General features: G+C 38.6%; 1 protein-coding gene across 1 annotated transcript in view; it reads left to right on the top strand.

Annotated features, from left to right (window-relative positions):
• The window catches only part of NTNG1 (netrin G1), a 364680-nt gene that overhangs the window by 308120 nt on the left and 37595 nt on the right, over positions 1-18965 (top strand). Inside the window, exon 7 of the mRNA XM_055584934.1 lies at positions 3653-3787. Within this exon, the coding sequence (XP_055440909.1) occupies positions 3653-3787 (135 nt within the window). The remainder of the gene's footprint in view (positions 1-3652; positions 3788-18965) is intronic.

The raw sequence follows: 18965 nt of genomic DNA, 5'->3' as shown, positions 1-18965 counted from the left end.
GAATGGAAAGCTTAATATACATTATTCTCTTTATTTCTACTTAAAAAAAAATGAAGAGCACTTGTTTTCTCCCTTTCTAGAAAGTTTGTTAATTAAAATTATAAACCATGGAAAGATTTTATTTTACTGAGGTAAATATATCCCTATGCAGTGTTTTATACTCTTCAAACCAAGTAAAGTCATCAGTAAATACAAATATGAGTATTTTTATATACTATTAAAATTAGCTACAATATCCCCTTCACATACCCAAATTCTTTAAATTGTTGCCCGTTTCCTAAGAAGTAAAATAGTTTTTAAAGACTGAACTGAAAAATTTGATTAGCTTGTATATGCTACAGTCTCTTTAGTCCCTATAAACATTCAACAGCTTCCTTAAGGACCTATAGATTCCACTTTTCCCACTTGAGGGGCCAAGGGTAGAGCCATCAGGCTGCCGGAGCACAAGGCTGAGCCTTGGGTTTCCTCTCGAAGGCCATTGGAAGCCTGTGGCTCCCTCACAAGATTCGCCCTATAGGGCAGCAGGAATCTAGTTGCTATTTTCTACATTTAAGTTCCCTAAAGGGCTTGCAGTAGGACTAAGAATTAAATTTGAGAAGATACACCACAAGTAATTGAGAGTTAATTTTAATACCACTTTGTATAGAAAGCAGTAATGAAAATGAATGAATGTTTACCGAATTCACTTTCGCAGAATTAGGCACTAATCTCTGCAAATTTGAACTTCATCGAAGCCACCTTAATAGTTAAGGGGGGGAAAGGCATTTGCCATTTCTTTGACAATTGGCAATGAAATCCACCACCCTGGTTTTGAGGAAACAGCACCTATCTTTGACAAAATAACGACTGTGTTGAAATAGATGTCTTAAACTATTTGCATCATTTTATATGATGGTAAATATAAAGTGCAGGCTATTCCATGTTGTCACAGTAATCACTGCTTTGTGATTCTTGGCAGATTTACCCATTTTCATACAAATTCCACGCCAGCCATGTTTCCAAAGATGCATGTGTGATGCAGCAGTTCCATGAAAATGGCATCCTTGCATGCTTCTGTTTCTTATAAACTCAAGCATTTAAGCAGGAAGCTGGATAGGTGGCTTCAGACCTTGGGTAATCACTGCTAATAATCCCTGATAACAAGCTTGACATCAGAGTGAAATGCAGGGCTCAGCATTTGCTACTAAACACATCTTCAGTTATGATGTATTATTGTTTTCATTCCCCTGGCAACCCAAGATCAGGTAATCAGAGGCACATTCTATAAAACAAAACAAACCCAAGACACTTCTAATACCTATAAATCAATTGTAGTACAACTTTTTAATCAGACTTCTAAAGTATTTCATGTTTTTTAGTTTTGTAGTCCTACACATCCTTCCTAGTTTCAAGGAATAAAATATAATTCCCCAAGGCTATCCTCATCACCGCAACACTTACCATTGACTTGAGTTCCAGAAATGGTATTTTTAACCTAAATTACTTTGTATGTAATGTGGAGAGTAGACCCCACCTCTCTTTGTCACTGATTTTCATGACCGAGTGCATTACACCTGCCACCTTTCATATGGCAACCACTGAGGTGTGCTGTGGTTCAGATGCTCCACATTTGTTTTAATTTTACATTTTTTATATCTCAAACCTTATATTAATCAGTTGTTACAGGCTAATTGACTGGCATAGTATGTGAATGCATATTGACCAGATGTGACTCTACTCCCTGTCTTACAAAATGCTGGTGGTCCATTGTCAACTTACATACTTTAAATAGTAAGAAACATATTATAGTAGTTTTGCTATATCTATGTGTGTGTGTATATATATATGTATGTTTTATATATGGATTATATATATATAATCATTTTAATATATATATAATATATAATATATATTATATTAATATATTATATAATTTGTTGATTATATTTATTATAAATTATATAATTATATAATTAATATATATAATATATATATAATTATATATATATATAATCATTTTAAAAGTCACAACAAAATTTCTATCTAAAAGTTTTTTAAACAACTGTCATACATACATGGGCTTCCCTTGTAGCTCAGTGGGTAAAGAATTTGCCTGCAATTCAGAAGACCTGGGTTTGATTCCTGGATCGGGAAGATTCCCTGAAGAAGGAAATGGCAACCAACTCCAGTATTCTAGTCTGGAGAATCCCATGGACAGAGGAGCCTGGCAGGCTACCGTCCATGGGGTTGCAAGCATCAGACACGACTTAGCAACTAAACCACCAGCACCACTATGCAGACACACATTAAAATAGAAAACACCTATTTAAAATAAAACTCCAATTATTAAATCAAGCTAGACAAGAAGAGAGCAATTTAGACTTTATTTAGTTTTAGTTTTACCTATGTATGTCACTCTCAGCCTCACAAATGTTTATATCTTAAGAGTGCTGAACTTCAAAATTCCCTTAACATGAAATAAATAATAATGATTCCAAGGTACTCCACAGTCTTTGAAGAAATTATCTGGTTAGTTCCTATGACACAACCACACCTCTAGACCTATCTATATAACAGTAAACCCTTAATCTCCATTTCCAATGTAAGACAATAAACTTAAAGATACTAAACTAAAATTCTCAGGGTTTCTTGTAGTTGGCTGCTTGGTTAGTTGCTTGGTGTGATTTTATTTGATTTTTAACATGAAAATCTCTTAATGATACCATTTTAAAATAAGAGAAATCAGGACACAGAGGGGCATAGTAACTTGCCCAGTATTATACAGTGGGATTACAAAGAAAGAAACTTCAGCTTACACATTCCAAAAGCTGTAAACTAACTGCTGTTAGCTTTCTTAGCTAATGGAAGCCTAAGGAATTCTCATTTTTAATTCACCCTTTAAGCAAAGCAGAGCTTCAGAAGTAAAAGTATCCTGCATAATACTATGTGAGGAGTCCAGAAATTATTCTATTTACTTTTTATTACTCAAAGTTATATTTTTCTGTCCACAGACATTATAATGATATGAGTCTCAAACTGTGCATACGTTGAAATTTATTTAGGATTACAAAATTCATTTTTCTTCCATGATTGTTAATCTAAGTTACATAAAACTATACTAACATGCCTAGCAGATACAATATCTAAAGGCTGATTGCAACACAGTATGAATATATATATATAATGCACCATCCCAAATCATAAAGTAAAACTGCCTTTGAATGAACAAAGTGCATTCATATTGCACTTTAACAATGTTCAGCAGTTCTCAAATATTGAGTGTAACAGATAGGCTCGTTTGAATAATTTAAAACAGATTTTACACTGATGGCATATAGATTTATCCTTGATACACAAACTTCTCATGGCATTCATTAAACCATCTAAAAATGCCCTAACAAACGGAACCTCCATTATAATCTGTTAGCGGGGAAGAGCATGATGTCTTATTTCCTTAGAAGTTTTCAACTGATTTCGTCCCATAACATAAAAATGCTATCATGGAAGGCTGAGCAAATAAATAAATGGATCTGAAATAGCCATATTTGCCAAAGCATTTCATTAGTGGACATCTTTCTGTAAGTGATCCATTTAAGTAAGTGACGCTCCTGTATTGATAACTTATAAGCCATGTGGACTTGTCTCCAGCCTGTGTGTTGTCTTGTTTCTACAGAGTGTTATTGTAACCCTTTGGGCTCAGTCCATGATCGTTGTAATGGCTCAGGATTTTGTGAGTGTAAGACTGGAACAACAGGGCCTAAGTGTGATGAGTGCCTGCCGGGAAATTCCTGGCACTACGGCTGTCAACGTAAGTAACTCTGGGAGCTGCCCTCTGCCTGCTGCAGCATGGCTGATTCTGCTTGTCGAGGCTGGTGCGTGCAGCTTCTCAGAGCAGAAAAAGACCCAAACCGCTGACAAGCTTTAAAAACTACTTAATGCCCCAGCCTACATATAGGAGAGAGAGAGCAATCCATCAGCTGTCCAGCCGGCTCCTTTGAAGCCCATCTTCGTTTCTTCTGATGGTTGGAGCAACTTATATTGAAATATTGTATGCAGATCCGTGTACCTGGCCAGACCATAAATTAAGTGGCACAATAGGGACCCAGCTTAGAAATCCTTACCGCAGAATGAAGGGTGATGTGTATGTAGTTAATATATTTCTTGAACTACCCTGGAGCTCCAGAGTTCATAAATTAAATGGTATCTACATAACTTATTATCACCCTTGTATCATACCCATCACTGCCTCTGAACTGAAAACCTAAAGGTAATAAATCTAAGGGACATTTAAATGCCAGGATAAAATAAATGATGAAAATCAATGTTGATTTTAAGCCTCTGAGGTTAGGCACCATGCGTGAGCTTTACACAGATGCCATTTGGTTCAACTTCATTTCTCTGAGGATTATCAGACCTTCTTAAAAGCTTGTCAAGGCAGGTGGCATGTCGGTGTATTCCGGGAACAGAAATTTAAAAACCTGAGCAGAAGCTTCCTTCTGTCATTCACAACCTTTTCTGCTTTTTAATTCTGTACTAGCTTTCCATTCTATCTGTACACAGTCAGCTTACTAATATTAAAGAGCCACCAGGCAGAGCCTCTGGAGAGTGCAGCCCGATAGAAAATCATTCAAGCCATGCATGTAACTTGAAATATTTTGTTATCCACATTTAAAAAGTAAAAATAAATAGAGATGGATTTTAACAAATTATTTTATTAAAAAAACCCTGAAAATTATCATTTCAACATAGAATTAATGTTACATTATTAAGGATATATTTCACTTTTTTCAGAGCCTTTGAAATCAGATGTTTACTGCTTACAGAATATCTCAATTAGAACTAGCCATATTGCAAGGCTTAATAGACACATATGTCTACCATATTGGACAGCACAGCTCTAGAGGGTTTTTGCTTAGTTTTCACTTGAAAAAAAAAAAAAAAAAGTGTCAGCATGCAGGAACTATCTAAAGCCAGTTTCTACCAGGGGTGAACAGAATGTTTTACCTGCTACTTGTGAAATGTATAGTTACCTGGAGGCTACAGTTCTGCATATTATAAAGCCAAAGTGAAATTTGTTGCCATACTAATGCCATGGGCATCAGTGAACTGTGGTGATAATTGAGAAATGGGGCTTTGAGCAGGTCAAGGTTAGGATGGGATCTAGAAGCTGGAGAGTGAGCATCTCTCACCATGCTGGAGAGTCATTAAAAGAGTCAAATAGTGTCAGAAGTCAGGCAGCACTTCTGTACATAAGCTCTGGATACAGTCATCGTTTGAAAGTTATACACACTGTAGGTTCCCAGGAAGCATTTTAAGGATCTGAATGAGTTTGGGAAGCCCAAAACAACATAAGGATCCAGGACTGAGGAGATAGTTGTCATCTAGATATAGAGGCCCACAGAAGGTCAGCAGTCAGGAGGAGAGATAGACAGACAGAGGAGGGGCCAGCATGAAAACTCAAAGCATAGGGAATGAGGAGACTTTATAAGGAAGACACACCTTTCCAAAGGGAAAGTCTCATGTTAGCTACCTGGTGCAGCAGGACCTAATGAATGAGTTCCAAAAGTGTAATCAGTGAAAGATATTGTAGAGAAAGTAAACAAATCCAGCCTTAGAAGAAATGTATGCCCCCAAAAGGCCTAACTTGATTTTTCTGTGTTAATTTCTGGAGTATTATAAAAAGATATAATGTCATCATATTTCTTCTTATGGAATTAGAAGACTGGATTTAGGCATGGATGTACCATATAAGTGCTATATAATGTACAAAATGCTCTGTGCCTCAACTCCTAGTTAAGTAGACCAGTGAGATTACAGGAGTAAATACCTTACCCTCATGAGTATTTCTTGAATACCTACTATAAATTAGGTATTGAACTAGCAGTAGAGGCTAAAGGATAAAGAGAGATAGCTGCTTTGGGCATGTTAAGTTCACAATCTGGAGTGAGAAGCTGACATGCACCCAACAGTTAGAAGGTAATCAGACCAAGTGCTATGTACATGCCTTTAGGGAAGCCCAGGTGGGGTGTAAGGCATCCTAGAGAGGAAGACATTTTGAGTCTTTAGTATTAGTAAAAGCTTTCCTGGATGGAACTCCTTGGGCAAAAAAAGTACATGAGCTAACATGCTCTGCTTCAGAAATACCAAAAGGTATTGATATGATTAGAGGGTAAGGAGTATGCATGTTGTGTGTGTGTTGTTTGTGGTGGGATGGGGTAAAATGTTGCAAAAGCAACCATAGACCAGATCACGTAGTGTCTTGAACGCCAACCTAGGAAGTTTTATCTCATCAGGGAAGAGAAGTGAGGACCTTCCTACAGGGGTGATATGGGATCCACCATACAGTTTCAAGCAGAGGAGAGGATACAATTCTGCTTTAGAAAGATTATTCTGACTGCTCTGTAAAGGACGGACTGGAACAGGGTGAGACAGGATTTACTATATAAATTTACAGACTTCAGATACACCTTTGAGCACACAATAATTTTATCTCAGTCTGAAATCTTTTCTCCCCTCAACCCAGCTACACAGGGCTGATATTCTGTGTTAAAATATAGAAATCCTTTTGCCAGTTGGTAAATGGCTATTGCGTTGAGACCCCTAAGTGCTTCCCCGGAATCTCTTAGACATCCTCAAAATCTAACAGGATAATACTTGTCAAAGTGGTGTGCCTTCAGCACCTGCTCCCATACTAGAGCAGGTATCCATACTCATTAGTTAGTGCTTGTAGGCCGATAGGTATTTTTCATATCACTCCTATGTCTGCACATGCATGAATGCATTCAGAAATGCCCCTCAAGTCAATCTGTTTTGCTCTCTTCCCTTCGCAGCCGCCTGTCACCTCACGTGTGCACACACACATGCTTCTGTTTGCCCTAAGTTGGACCACCCTTGGGTTGGCCACACTGTTAGTGGCAGAGATAGTGACCTGCCAATGAGAAACCAAGGAAGGAAAAACGTAGTGTTCAAGTAGGGCTGATAGTGGCCTTGGCAGCAATGAGCAGGGATTAGGTGAACATTTAGGGAGTCAGGACCAGGGAGGAGCTGTCGTAAGTATCAGGACAGAGTCCAAGGCATCCAGGCACAGGGTTCCAGTCTCCCAGAGGACTGACAAGAGGAGCAGTGCGGAACTGCAGTCCCGCAGGACTTGTACTTGGGAATAGAACATAAAGAGATTCAGTTCCTGACACCGTTGCTTACATCCTATGAATAGAACCAAATGAGCACACACTTCAGCTCTGCAGTCATACAGACCCAGGTCTGAATTCCATCTCCATGCCTTACTACCCACAGGACTTAGCAGAAAGTACTTGGACTCCCTAAACTTAATTTTTCATGTAAAAATTGTGATAAAGCTAGAACCTAACACATATGGAAAATAATGAATGTGGAGCTCATGGTACATAGTAAGATCTCAGTTATTATTAATTTCCAGGTACAAGTTGATGTGTCAAAGAACTAGGTAAGAATCCATTTTTCTTTTTTTTTTAAGAATCCATGTTTAACGCTAATTGTAGAGTAATAGTGCAGAAAGTGTAATAAGAATGGCCACTACTGAGTATCAAACTGTTGACCTAGGGGATTCTAAAAATCCCTTGCTCAGACACAAGACTAATTCAAGTGATTGAAACAAAGGTTACCCCTAAAGTAACTGCGTGTCTTCAACTGGGGAAATGAAGAGCTCTAGGCTCATCAGTGACCTTTCTGCCTGAGGGGCCACTGGTTGTATGCACCATAAATGTAAACTGGTCTCTCTGCCAAAAGGGGAAACACTTGCAAACCTCCAGAATGAATGGACGTCAGGCAGCATGGAACACGTGGTTCAGGAAAGAGTGCAGAAATAAAAAGATGTCAAGGAGGACGAGCAGAATCAAACTTAGTGTTAAGGTTGCTCCACAGAAGAATAAGATTGAGGAGAGATTGTTTTTTAATGCACCCCTTTGAAATCCAAGAAGAAGTATGAGCCACATCCCAGAGAATAAAGATGAACCTTCTAAAGAAAAAGTAACATTTCATGTTTCACATAAAATGTGGTTGGTTAACATGTGTTAGAAAATAACGAAACACTTGTTAAGGGTGCCAAGAAGACTAGACATAAGGGAGGTGTGTTTTTTTTTGGTTTGGAAGATGAAATGGAAATTCCTACACACAGAACCAGTGGGGCTGATGAAGAGATGTATTGTCTTCCTGAAGAAAGTATAAGCTGCATTGGAATATCAGACATTATTAAAGCCGCCAATTTCCCCACATTGTTACCTAATTTGTATAGATACTAATGGTGCTTTCAGAAGAACTTACAGTGTGAATATTTGAATTAAAGTTAAAATATTTTGTGACATAGCTAAATGTTAAGATTTTGGAAGATACAGGAAATCAAGAACGAAGCATACATAGCAAGGGGAAGGCTGAGAGTCAGTTGCTGGGTCATGGCCTAGAGTATCAAGATATGTGTTCTTGGAAGGGATCAGTACATCTATTACCAAGAACAAGAAAACATGTGTTTAGTAGGAAGCTCGATGGTCTGATCAAGAAGAGTTTCTAATTAAATTTGATCAGAATATAGTAAAAATGCTCTTGTAAAACTGTAAAATCAGAAATTGCGGCAAACCACAAAATTTTTAAAAAGGCAACAGTTATTCTTAGGAGAAAAATGAGAGAAAGTTTGGGGAACAGAATTCCATTGCTTAGGTGTATGCCTTCCGGAGAATGCATAATAAGTCTGTTTGTTTTTACTGCTGCTTAGAAAATTATCACCAATTACCACATATTTAGTAGCTCAGAACAACACAGATTTATCATCTTACAGGTCTGCATTTAGAAGCCAAACAACGGTCTCCCTGGGCTAAGATCAAGGTGTTGGCAGGGCTGTGTTCCAGTCAGGCTGTAAGGGAAAAGTCTGTTTCCTTGCCTTTTCTGTCTTCTGGATGCCACCTGCACTCTTTTCCTCGTGGCCCTGTTCTTCACCCTTCAAAGCCATAAACTGCCCATTTCTCTTTGCCTTTCCTTCTGTCACTATATCTTTCTCTAACCGCAGCCTGGACACAGTGTCTACTTTTAAGGACCCATGTGATTAGAATGGGAACACACAGATAATCTAGGATAATCTTCCCATCTGAAATCCCTTAATTTAATCGCATCCCTTTTGTCATGTAAGGGAACAGGTTCCGGGAATTCAGATATAGACATCTTTGGGGAGATATTTTTCTCTGCCTACCACAATTATCATCAAGAATGCCAGCTTTTAATGACAGCAATGAATATGCAGGTATCATGGAGTTGGAATGTAATTCCTATTTGGAATAAAGATATTCAAAGGTAAAACTTTGAAAGAAATACATAATATGATTAGAAAAGAGTGATGTATGTCAAGAAGATATAGCCTTGCACTGTGAATTAGAGACTGAAATATTTTTCAGTGAAGATCAAAGATCTTATAGAAAAAGTATTGTGAGTGTGTTTCATAGACTGTACAACCATTTAGAGGATATAGATATTGTCCAAAGCCAAATTAGGAAATCTAAATGCTTTGTAATCTTCCAAATCGGGGTATTCACATATCAAAAATGTGTGTGCTAGCCATTCAGTTGTGTCCGCCTCTTTGCGACCCCATGGACTGTAACCTGCCAGGCTCCTCTGTCCATGGAATTCTCCAGGCAAGAATACTGGAATAGGTAGCTGTTCCCTTCTCCAGGGGATCTTCCTGACCCAGGGATCAAACCCAGGTCTCCTACATTGCACAGGCAGATTTTTTACCATCTGAGCCACCAGGGAAGCCCTCACATATCAAGATAGCTGCTAAAAGATGTGTCCTGCTAATTGTTGACTGCATTGATGAGAATTTCTTTACCCAAAAGACTGGCAGAAGCAGTCAGGAAACTATTTATACCACTTATTGATAGTAGGGAGATGACAATGTCACATAAGAGAGCAATCCTATTAAAGGCCTTTGAGAGAGATTGTCCTGAACCTTACGAAAAATACAAAATGTTATTGGGGGAAAAAAATAAGATCTTAGACCCTCTTTAAAACACAAACACACATGTTAATTTTTTAAATAAAACCATGCATTGTTTCCAGTAGACTACCTAGAGAAAAATGGGAGACTTCTATACTAACCATCATGACTGAATAAGGATTTCTTATGAAGTTTTGGTGAACATTTATTAAGTCCCGACTATATGCTAGATACTGTGCTGCAAATTAAGGCTATAAAAACAAACTGCAAAAATGTAGAATGGTGTAGAACTGTGTTAACAAGTTGTTCAAGTGGCAAAGATGTTCAATTTCAGATAACATTTTGTTGTGAGTGGCAAAGACACTAACACAATTTTAGACTGAACAAGGACCAAAATGGTTATAGTTCCCCTGAAACATTCACTGGACAGCCCATAGCAAGAGTTCAGTCACTGGAAAAAAACAAAAACAAAAACAAACATTTGAACAAAGCAGTGATATAGGCGAGTTTTGTCTTTGATGAAGGATTTCTTCATTTGAAAGAGTTTAAACAGTTTGGTAAGCATGTGGCTTAACATCTTATAGATGTCAACCAGTGTTTGGTGGGCTGTTATGTAACAGGTAGACTTGTTGGTTCAGGAAGATAGAATAAGGACCAGTGGGTAGAAAGAGAAAGATGTTTCAGCTTAGCATTTTCCAAAAATTATTCTCTCCAGCTGTCTGAGAATATGCAGGATGATGCCTTGGGTTATGATAAATCCCCAGACTCTGGAAAAGCTCACACAGAAGCTGAATGAGCTCCTATGAGTGATGCTTGTTGGAGAGTATCTGCTTAAAAGAGAATTCAAGTGAAAAGACCTCTAGGGCCTCTCCAAGCTTCCAGCTCTGACTTTCAGACCAAGTCTGTGGGGGCAGAAAGGAAGTAGAATGAGAGACACAGCTCAGTTTGTGTTAAGAACTGCAGTTTGGCCTCTCAGCTTCCCTCTATAATCTCTCTACCAACAGACAGACTCTCATAATTTCACTAGCCATGTTCTCAGTCCTCAGTTCTGATTTCTAAGAATCAGATTTAAGGCTTACATAACTTCTGTTTCCTGGAGATTAATAGGTTCCCATCATAGCTTTTCTGCTACCATTGTTCAAGGGGATTTATTTTTCTTTCTTATTTTTTTTTCCTATGAGATTAATTTCTACAATCCTGACAACTTGTGATCATTAAAATGATGCTTCCAGTTGCTTCTCTGATATGAAGATTTTACTTCCTTGGGCAAATGCCTTGAACCTAACTTGTAATTTTTCAGTTGCTGTGGTTGCAGTCTCTTGCTAGTTGCTGTGTTACATTGAAATGTCCAGTTCACATTTCACCAGCTGACCTTACATGTTGAATCCATTGACAGGTGGCATATCACTTAAAGAGGAATGTCTGTGATGCTTCAGAGTATTTTCAGTCCTAGACACATGACTTCACTCATTGGGCTCTTATATTTCTATTGCTAAAAATGAATGGCATCACTGAATCCAAGTTTTTAATTTCCTCGCTATCAATTTGAACGCTAGTCTCATTTCCCTTGCTGAGTACCACATACATAACAGTGATGAAAAATAAATACATGGAAGGGCACTTGATGTTACTGTTTTCAACTCCTAAGGGTGGGAAGGAAGTGCTTGTTAAATAGAACCAGTAGGAGCCTCCCGGAGATAATTTAAAAAGGAAAATATTAGAAAGAAAGAAGATAGAAGGTGGCAGTTTGTAGGCATTACAAATATGCTGGGTTGTCCTCCTGAGGGGAGATGGTTCATTTTGTTAACTAGAAGAGTAAACCCGGGGTTGCTTCCAGTTGTGAAATTTCTCCTGATTCAGCAGAACGGCACCACACCACTCAGTCATGCTAATGCCCATCACTTTCCAGTGACAATTCTGTTTTCCATTCATTCCTAATATAACTTTAATTTGGGATTGGTAGGAAAAGCCCACCGACCTCTAATACATCAGGGACCCAATGCCACCATGAGCAGAAGAGTCAGGGTTTACGCCTGTGCTGTGGAAAGTGCTTTAATGCTTCACATCACTAATGGCTCATTTGGAACAACCACAGAAGCAATGGCTGATGAGGCAGGCTGAAAGAAGTGAGTTGTTCAGAATGCCCTTCACAGTAGGATCATATCCGAATACATTCAAATCCCAGTGCTCTTGAATTGCTGAAGCTTGGCATAGGACAAAAACAAATAGTAGACATACTAAAAGCAATTCCAGGCTCCCTCCTGACATTCTGAGGTTTGCCTACTACTCTGCTAACCTGTGATCAGCTGAGAGAGGGCCCCGATTCTGACCTGGCTAAGCAACTTTCCATATTTACTTCGTGGTCCATGCTAATTTTTACTCCTTTATTTGAAGAGAATATTAACAATGACAAGTATGCACAGATTTTACCATTTCACACTGTAGAACCATCCAAGTTTAATAGTGAATGTTATCTGAAATGCCAAAGCTCATGAAGAAATTCAGGTAAAGTTGTATCAGTGAGTAGCCCAGAATCAAAGCAGCAGCCTGGACTTTTCTGACAATGAGAAGATCAGAAGGCCAAGCAGAAACACAATGCATGAAGTTCTCTCCTTACTTTAGACAGTGCACAAGTGGAGTTTCACCATGAGCCATTCTTTACACCCTAGTGAATGTGTTCTAAAATTACATTTATAAAGAAAATGTCTAAGTGTGAAAATCAGTTCACTTGAAAAAGTGCCAACCTGTTTGAAACTTATAGGGGAATTGTGTTCATTTAAATGAAGGGCCAGTCCTCAGCCACCGTAAGAACAGAATTCCGAGGTATAGGAGCCACAGATAAACCGGGATGGGGGGTGCCTGATAACTAAGGTCTAGGAGTCAGCACAGTGACTTGATCTGGGTATCACTGTCTCCACCTCTTAAAGGCCTGTTTGCTGGACCACCACAGACGTTTCATTGCACCTCCTCCTGTGAAATCTTAGACATGGTTTGGATGTTCTAAGGCTTTTTCTTGATCTGAAATTCTATCATCCTGAAGTCTCAAAAATGGTCCCATATGTTTCCATATGGATCAATTGCTGAGAAATAATAAGTAATGTAAAATAATGAAATTATTTATTGTGTACTTTGTGTCAGGAATGTGTATGTACTACCTCATTTTACCAGGAAGATAATTTTTCCCCTTATTTTATAGACAGCAAAACTGAGACTTAGAAAGGGTGATTCTTCTGAGCCAAACACCTAGTAAGTGGAAAACCAGTTAATAGTTAATAGTGAATATTTATTGCTAATTGAGCTTGCTGAGAACATTCTTGGGTTTCCCAGGTAGCTCTAGTGGTAAAGAACCCACCTTGCCAACATAGGAGATGTAAGAGATGCAGGTTTGAGCCCTGGGTCAGGAAGATCCCCTGGAGGAGGGCATGCCAACCCACTCTAGTATTCTTGCCTGGAGAACTCCATGGACAGAGGAGCCTGGCGGGCTACAGTTTCAAGTGTCTCAAAGAGTTGGACATGACTGAAGCGACTTAGCGCAGCGCACAGCATAGCATCCTGAGGATTTTATAATTTTTACTTTGCAGATGGAGACAGAGGCTTTGGTGATTTATTCCAAGAGTCAGTGAACTGTTTTTGTAAGGGCCAGACAGTAATTATTTTAGGTTTCCTGGGCCATACAGTCTTCGTTGCAACTACTCAATTCTGCTGTTGTAGCCCCAAATAGACGACACTGAAATGAATGTGTCTGTGTTCCATTAAAACTATTTGCTGACTTTTAAATTTTAATTTCATATAATTTTCACATGCCAAGAATTCTTCTTTTGATTTTTTTCAATCACTAACAAAACATGAAAACCATTCTTAGTTCATAGGCCATAGTAAACAGGACATAGACTAGATTCAGATTGCAGAATGTAGTTTGGTTTATTTTAAGCTCAGACAGCAGTTAAAAATGAAGAAATAGAGGACCTCTTAAACAAAATGGAGATAATATGAAGCAGGAAGCAAGAGAGAACAAGAAGGAAAAAAAAAACACAAAAAACCTTGCATTTCATTAAAGTGTGTCCTCTGTCTTGATATGAGTATCACAGAGAGTTGGTCTAATTGATTCATATTCACAAGGCCCTAATTGACCTTAAGAAAAAAGGTAGAATTTTCAGAAACATGAAGGCTTTGACCATATAATTTCCAGAGCAAGATCACAGACATAGTCAGTGCCAACTGTTTAAAGACTTACCAGCCAGCCAAGTCAATTTCGCATCAATTTAGTACAATCAGCAACTAATGAAAGTGAAGTCAGGGTGGCTATAATGCAATCAGGATTGCTCATGTTGGTGTGAGGAATCGTTCTGTTGCATTCTGCAGGAACAACCCGTCACCTTGAATATCAGCAAAAACCTCTGCTAAGGGAGAATCACAGCAATAATATTGGCTACAACATCAAGGGCACTGGGAAAAAAAATACATAGAGAACATACATACAAGATTTATTTTTTTACCATCAACTTTGATATCAGAGGTAATTATTCTGAATACAGCGCTCATCAGTACTGTGAACCCCTGCCTTTTCTGTCTAACGCTCTTGTGAGCATTGCCAAATCTATTGAACCCAGGGCATTCTAAATCATAAAGCTCTACCTACAGGGATGGAATGTCATGCCCCATCTCAATTTAAGTACCACATGCTTTCCATCTCCTCTTTGTCAGGTTTCCTGTTTTTAAAAATTACAGTCAACCTTCAGTTATCTGTTGCTGCAAGTTGTGGAGAAGAGTCATGCATAAATACAGGGCAATTGATTATTTTGATGTAAATTCCAGTAAAGTTGTGTTTCATCTGGAATGGGCCTATATACACAGAAATTCAGAACCCCGTGGTTCATATGGTCTGCATCCAACCTCAGTCCCCAGCTCATCATCACAATTCAAAGTCAAGATCGTTCAGACATCTCCGGGTATTTTAAAAGAGGAACAATTGCTAAAATGTATTTTTAACAATATTCCTTCCCATATTCTGCAAAAGTGTAGGATTAATATTATGTATTGTGGTTATTTCTTCTAAGCTACAACTCTCTGGGGGAAATGAGCATATGTCTCAAAGACAACACACTATAAAAATAATGAAATATCAATGCAATTATTTTTAAGAATCACACTTAGACCTCTTTTTAATTAGTATTATTGACTCTATGGACTTAGTCTTACCTTAATCTGTATTCTTCATCATGAAAATCAATAATATGGACAACTACATTGTTCACATAGATTTTGAAAGTAAAAACACAAAGTTTAGGAGTTTGCAGGAGGGCTAATTACCAGAATAATTTGGCAATGTATTAGTGAGGCAGTTTTAGAGATGACAATCACTGCATTTTCAGTGATTTTACTGATCTAGCTTTTACTAGCACTTATGTGGAAGATACTTAGATGTATAATATTATGAGGTCTTTCCTGAGATATCACACCTCTGTTCTTTCTCTTTTTTTTTTCATTTTAATGACATTTGCTGTTTTCCTTGGAGAGGGAAATGGCAACCCACTCCAGTATTCTTGCCTAGAGAATCCTGTGGACAGAGGAGCCTGGTGGGCTGCTGTCCATAGGGTCGCATAGAGTCGGACACAACTGAAGCAACTTAGCACGCATGCATGCATTGGAGAAGGAAATGGCAACCCACTCCAGTGTTCTTGCCTGGAGAATCCCAAGGACGGAGGAGCCTGGTGGGCTGCTGTCCATAGGGTCGCATAGAGTTGGACACGACTGAAGCAACTTAGCATGCATGCATGCATTGGAGAAGGAAATGGCAACCCACTCCAGTGTTCTTGCCTGGAGAATCCCAAGGACGGAGGAGCCTGGTGGGCTGCCGTCTATGGGGTCGCACAGAGTCAGACATGACTGAAGCGACTTAGCAGCAGCAGCAGCGGCTGTTTTCCTTCTAATATTATAAACTATACATGTTCACTGCAGACAACTAGAAATATGTAAAAGAAAAAAGTAAAAATTAGCAATCACCCGTAATTCCCACCCCTCAGAAATCACTATCATTTATATATTTCTGTCAGTGTCTACATATTTTTTAATTGACCTGTATCACTGGGTTAGCTCCAGGTGTACAACATAGTGGTTTAATATTTCTACACATTTACAAAATAATCACCATGATGTGTTTAGTCGCCCCTGCCTGTTCTTTCTTTAAAATGAAAATTACATGTTTCAATGAAACATGTAAAATATCACATATGAAACGAGTTGCTAGTCCAGGTTCGATGCATGATACTGGATGCTTGGGGCTGGTGCACTGAGACGACCCAGAGGGAGGGTATGGGGAGGGAGGAGGGAGGAGGGTTCAGGATGGGGAACATATGTATACCTGTGGCGGATTCATTTTGATATTTGGCAAAACTAATACAATTTTGTAAAGTTTAAAAATAAAATAAAATGAAAATGAAAATTAAAGTTACTGATTTTGCAAAGGATGCTAAGCTACATATGGACATATAATGTATGACTTCTATCAGATTTTTACTAAAGACTGTCTGGTGTCTGGTGATGGAGAAAACTGTGCTTCACCTATTGATAGGCCCATCTAATATAACATGGTTAAATCAGTAATGTTCCATATGTTCTTCATATACAACAAATGAGATCAGATCATCCCATGCATGATAGAAAAACTCTGCCCATTATGTCATCTTTGATTACTAAATTCAGTTTAACCAAAGTAATGGAAGGGCTGCTTAATAAAGTCTTGCTAAATCTTTTGAATTCTTCTCCCCATCAAACTAGACCCACTTTGGGTTGCCTAATTCATTTATTTGTTCACAAAGTCACTCATTTACTTATATGTATACTCTCTCTCATTTAGCAAATAGTGCAGTTCTAGACGGAGAAGGCGATGGCACCCCACTCCAGTACTCTTGCCTGGAAAATCCAATAGATGGAGGAGCCTGGAAGGCTGCAGTCCATGGAGTCGCTAGGAGTCGAACACGACTGAGCGACTTCACTTTCACTTTTCACTTTCATGCATTGGAGAAGAAAATGGCAACCCGCTCCAGTGTTCTTGCCTGGAGAATCCCAGGGATGGGGGAGCCTGGTGGGCTGCCATCTATAGGGTCGCACAGAGTCGGACACGACTGAAACAACTTAGCAGCAGCAGCAGCGGCAGCAGTTCTAGACATGTGCGAGGAATTCTGCTAAATGTGAACACCAAGAGACAAATATAGTATCATCCCTGCCCTCTTATAAGGACTGAGAATACAAGATGGGTGTCAAACCTGACAGTGCTTCACTTGTTGGCATCTGAGAAGACCAACTCCCAGTATCACTTTTCTAGCTCACTTTTCTGATCATAGGTACCTGTGGTTTGACCTATAACCTTAAAATCTTACAGCTGAGTTGACATCTTAGAGACATCCTCGTTTAGCCCTTTAGCTCTGCTAATTGCAGCTCTGCTAATTTGCTAATGACGACAGTGGTCACAACTGAGTGAGTGCTCGCCGAATGTAGTAACTCTGCCAAGCCATTTACATTGCCTTGTTTAATTTGCATAAAACCTTATTAGCGGTTATCCTCACTTTACAGATACAAGAACTGACGCTCAGAGAGGCTAGGTAACCTGCACACAGTCATCTAGATTCTAACAACTTAAATGTGTGATCGTTCTGTACATCCTTCAGTATCATCAGCATCATTTGGGGATTTATTAGAAATGCAGAATCCCAGGCCTCATTCTAGACTTCCTGATCTGCATTTTAACAAGATTTCCAGGTGGTTCATATGCATATTCAAGTTTGAGAATCAGAGCATGAGATAATACATGTGAACTTTAACCTAGGAATTTAACTTCAAAGCCCGGTTTGTTGTTTGTTTTTGTCAGTTATCCATTCATAGAATAAGGGCGTCTGGAAAATCCAGGGCATACATATGCCTTGGAAAAATTTTGTTAAGAGGCAGGAACTCATACTGTAGCTCTTGTCACCAGTTTTTACCAGGATTATTCTACAGATCCAAATCATATTAAAATAAAGAGAATCATGAAAACTTAAACAAGTAGCCTATTTGTTTTCTTTCATCCATATAATTTAAAAGTGGTTAATATTTGATAGGTTAATAATAAATATTTTAATACAGTATATTGCATTTGGTTATGAATATATCAAATGGAAATACAAAGTGAGTTCCCAAAGATAAACTTTTATTGGACACATGAATTAGAACATAAAATTTGATAGCAATTGCCATTTAATCTATTCATGTTTAGAAACATATTGAAAAAGAAACTCATAACTCAGTTAATTGTTATGAATTATTAATTGCTCATTTGAAAAGTGATGAGCAGAGCTGCACTTGTTGAAAAACTGCCTTTCTTGGTGGCTTTAACCTTTGTGTCATTGGTTTTATGAGAACAAAAGGGAAAGAATGACAGCAAGATTCTAATCGTCTGAAACTAGAAAGTGACAAGACTGTGAACATTTCAGTGACTATATAAAGGTTAATTGAGATTGAAATGAAATAGTTACTGCTGGCCCTTCTCCAGAACACTTAAGTGTGATTCTCCAGGGATGGACCTTGGCACCTGTATTTTACACAACTTTCTAGGCTGTAACAATATGTAGCCAGGATTGAGGGCTACAGTTTTAATAATTATATATTATCAGAGAGATTTAACCCACCCATGAATCTGACTCAGGACATTCTGAACCTCAGGGGAGATGCAAACTGGTTTCCAGTCTGCCATCCCTATCTAGAGTTTGAGGCAGAAGGGCACATAACTAATGCTGATGCTGAAAACTCATCCTCTGTGCATCGGTGCCTAATCAAATCTTGGAGACAGAATTTTGAGTGAAGTAGGAAAGAATAGCTTTACTGTTTTGCCAGGCTCCTGCCCTTGTAAACTGCGTGTCGCAACCCAGGAGGGTTTGGTGAGGAATTTCATAGCAGTGATTCAGGGATGGGACTGCTGACAAGATTCGGGTGTGTGCAGGGCCCGCGCTCCTTTAATCTCGTCTCAAGAGGTCTTCTCTGAAGCGAAAAATGCTGA

The sequence above is a fragment of the Bubalus kerabau genome, chromosome 6, assembly GCF_029407905.1.
Source record: "Bubalus kerabau isolate K-KA32 ecotype Philippines breed swamp buffalo chromosome 6, PCC_UOA_SB_1v2, whole genome shotgun sequence".
Classification (NCBI taxonomy): Eukaryota; Metazoa; Chordata; class Mammalia; order Artiodactyla; family Bovidae; genus Bubalus; species Bubalus kerabau.
Note: the sequence above shows the minus strand (reverse complement) of the source record. Positions and strands in the feature narration are given on the sequence as shown.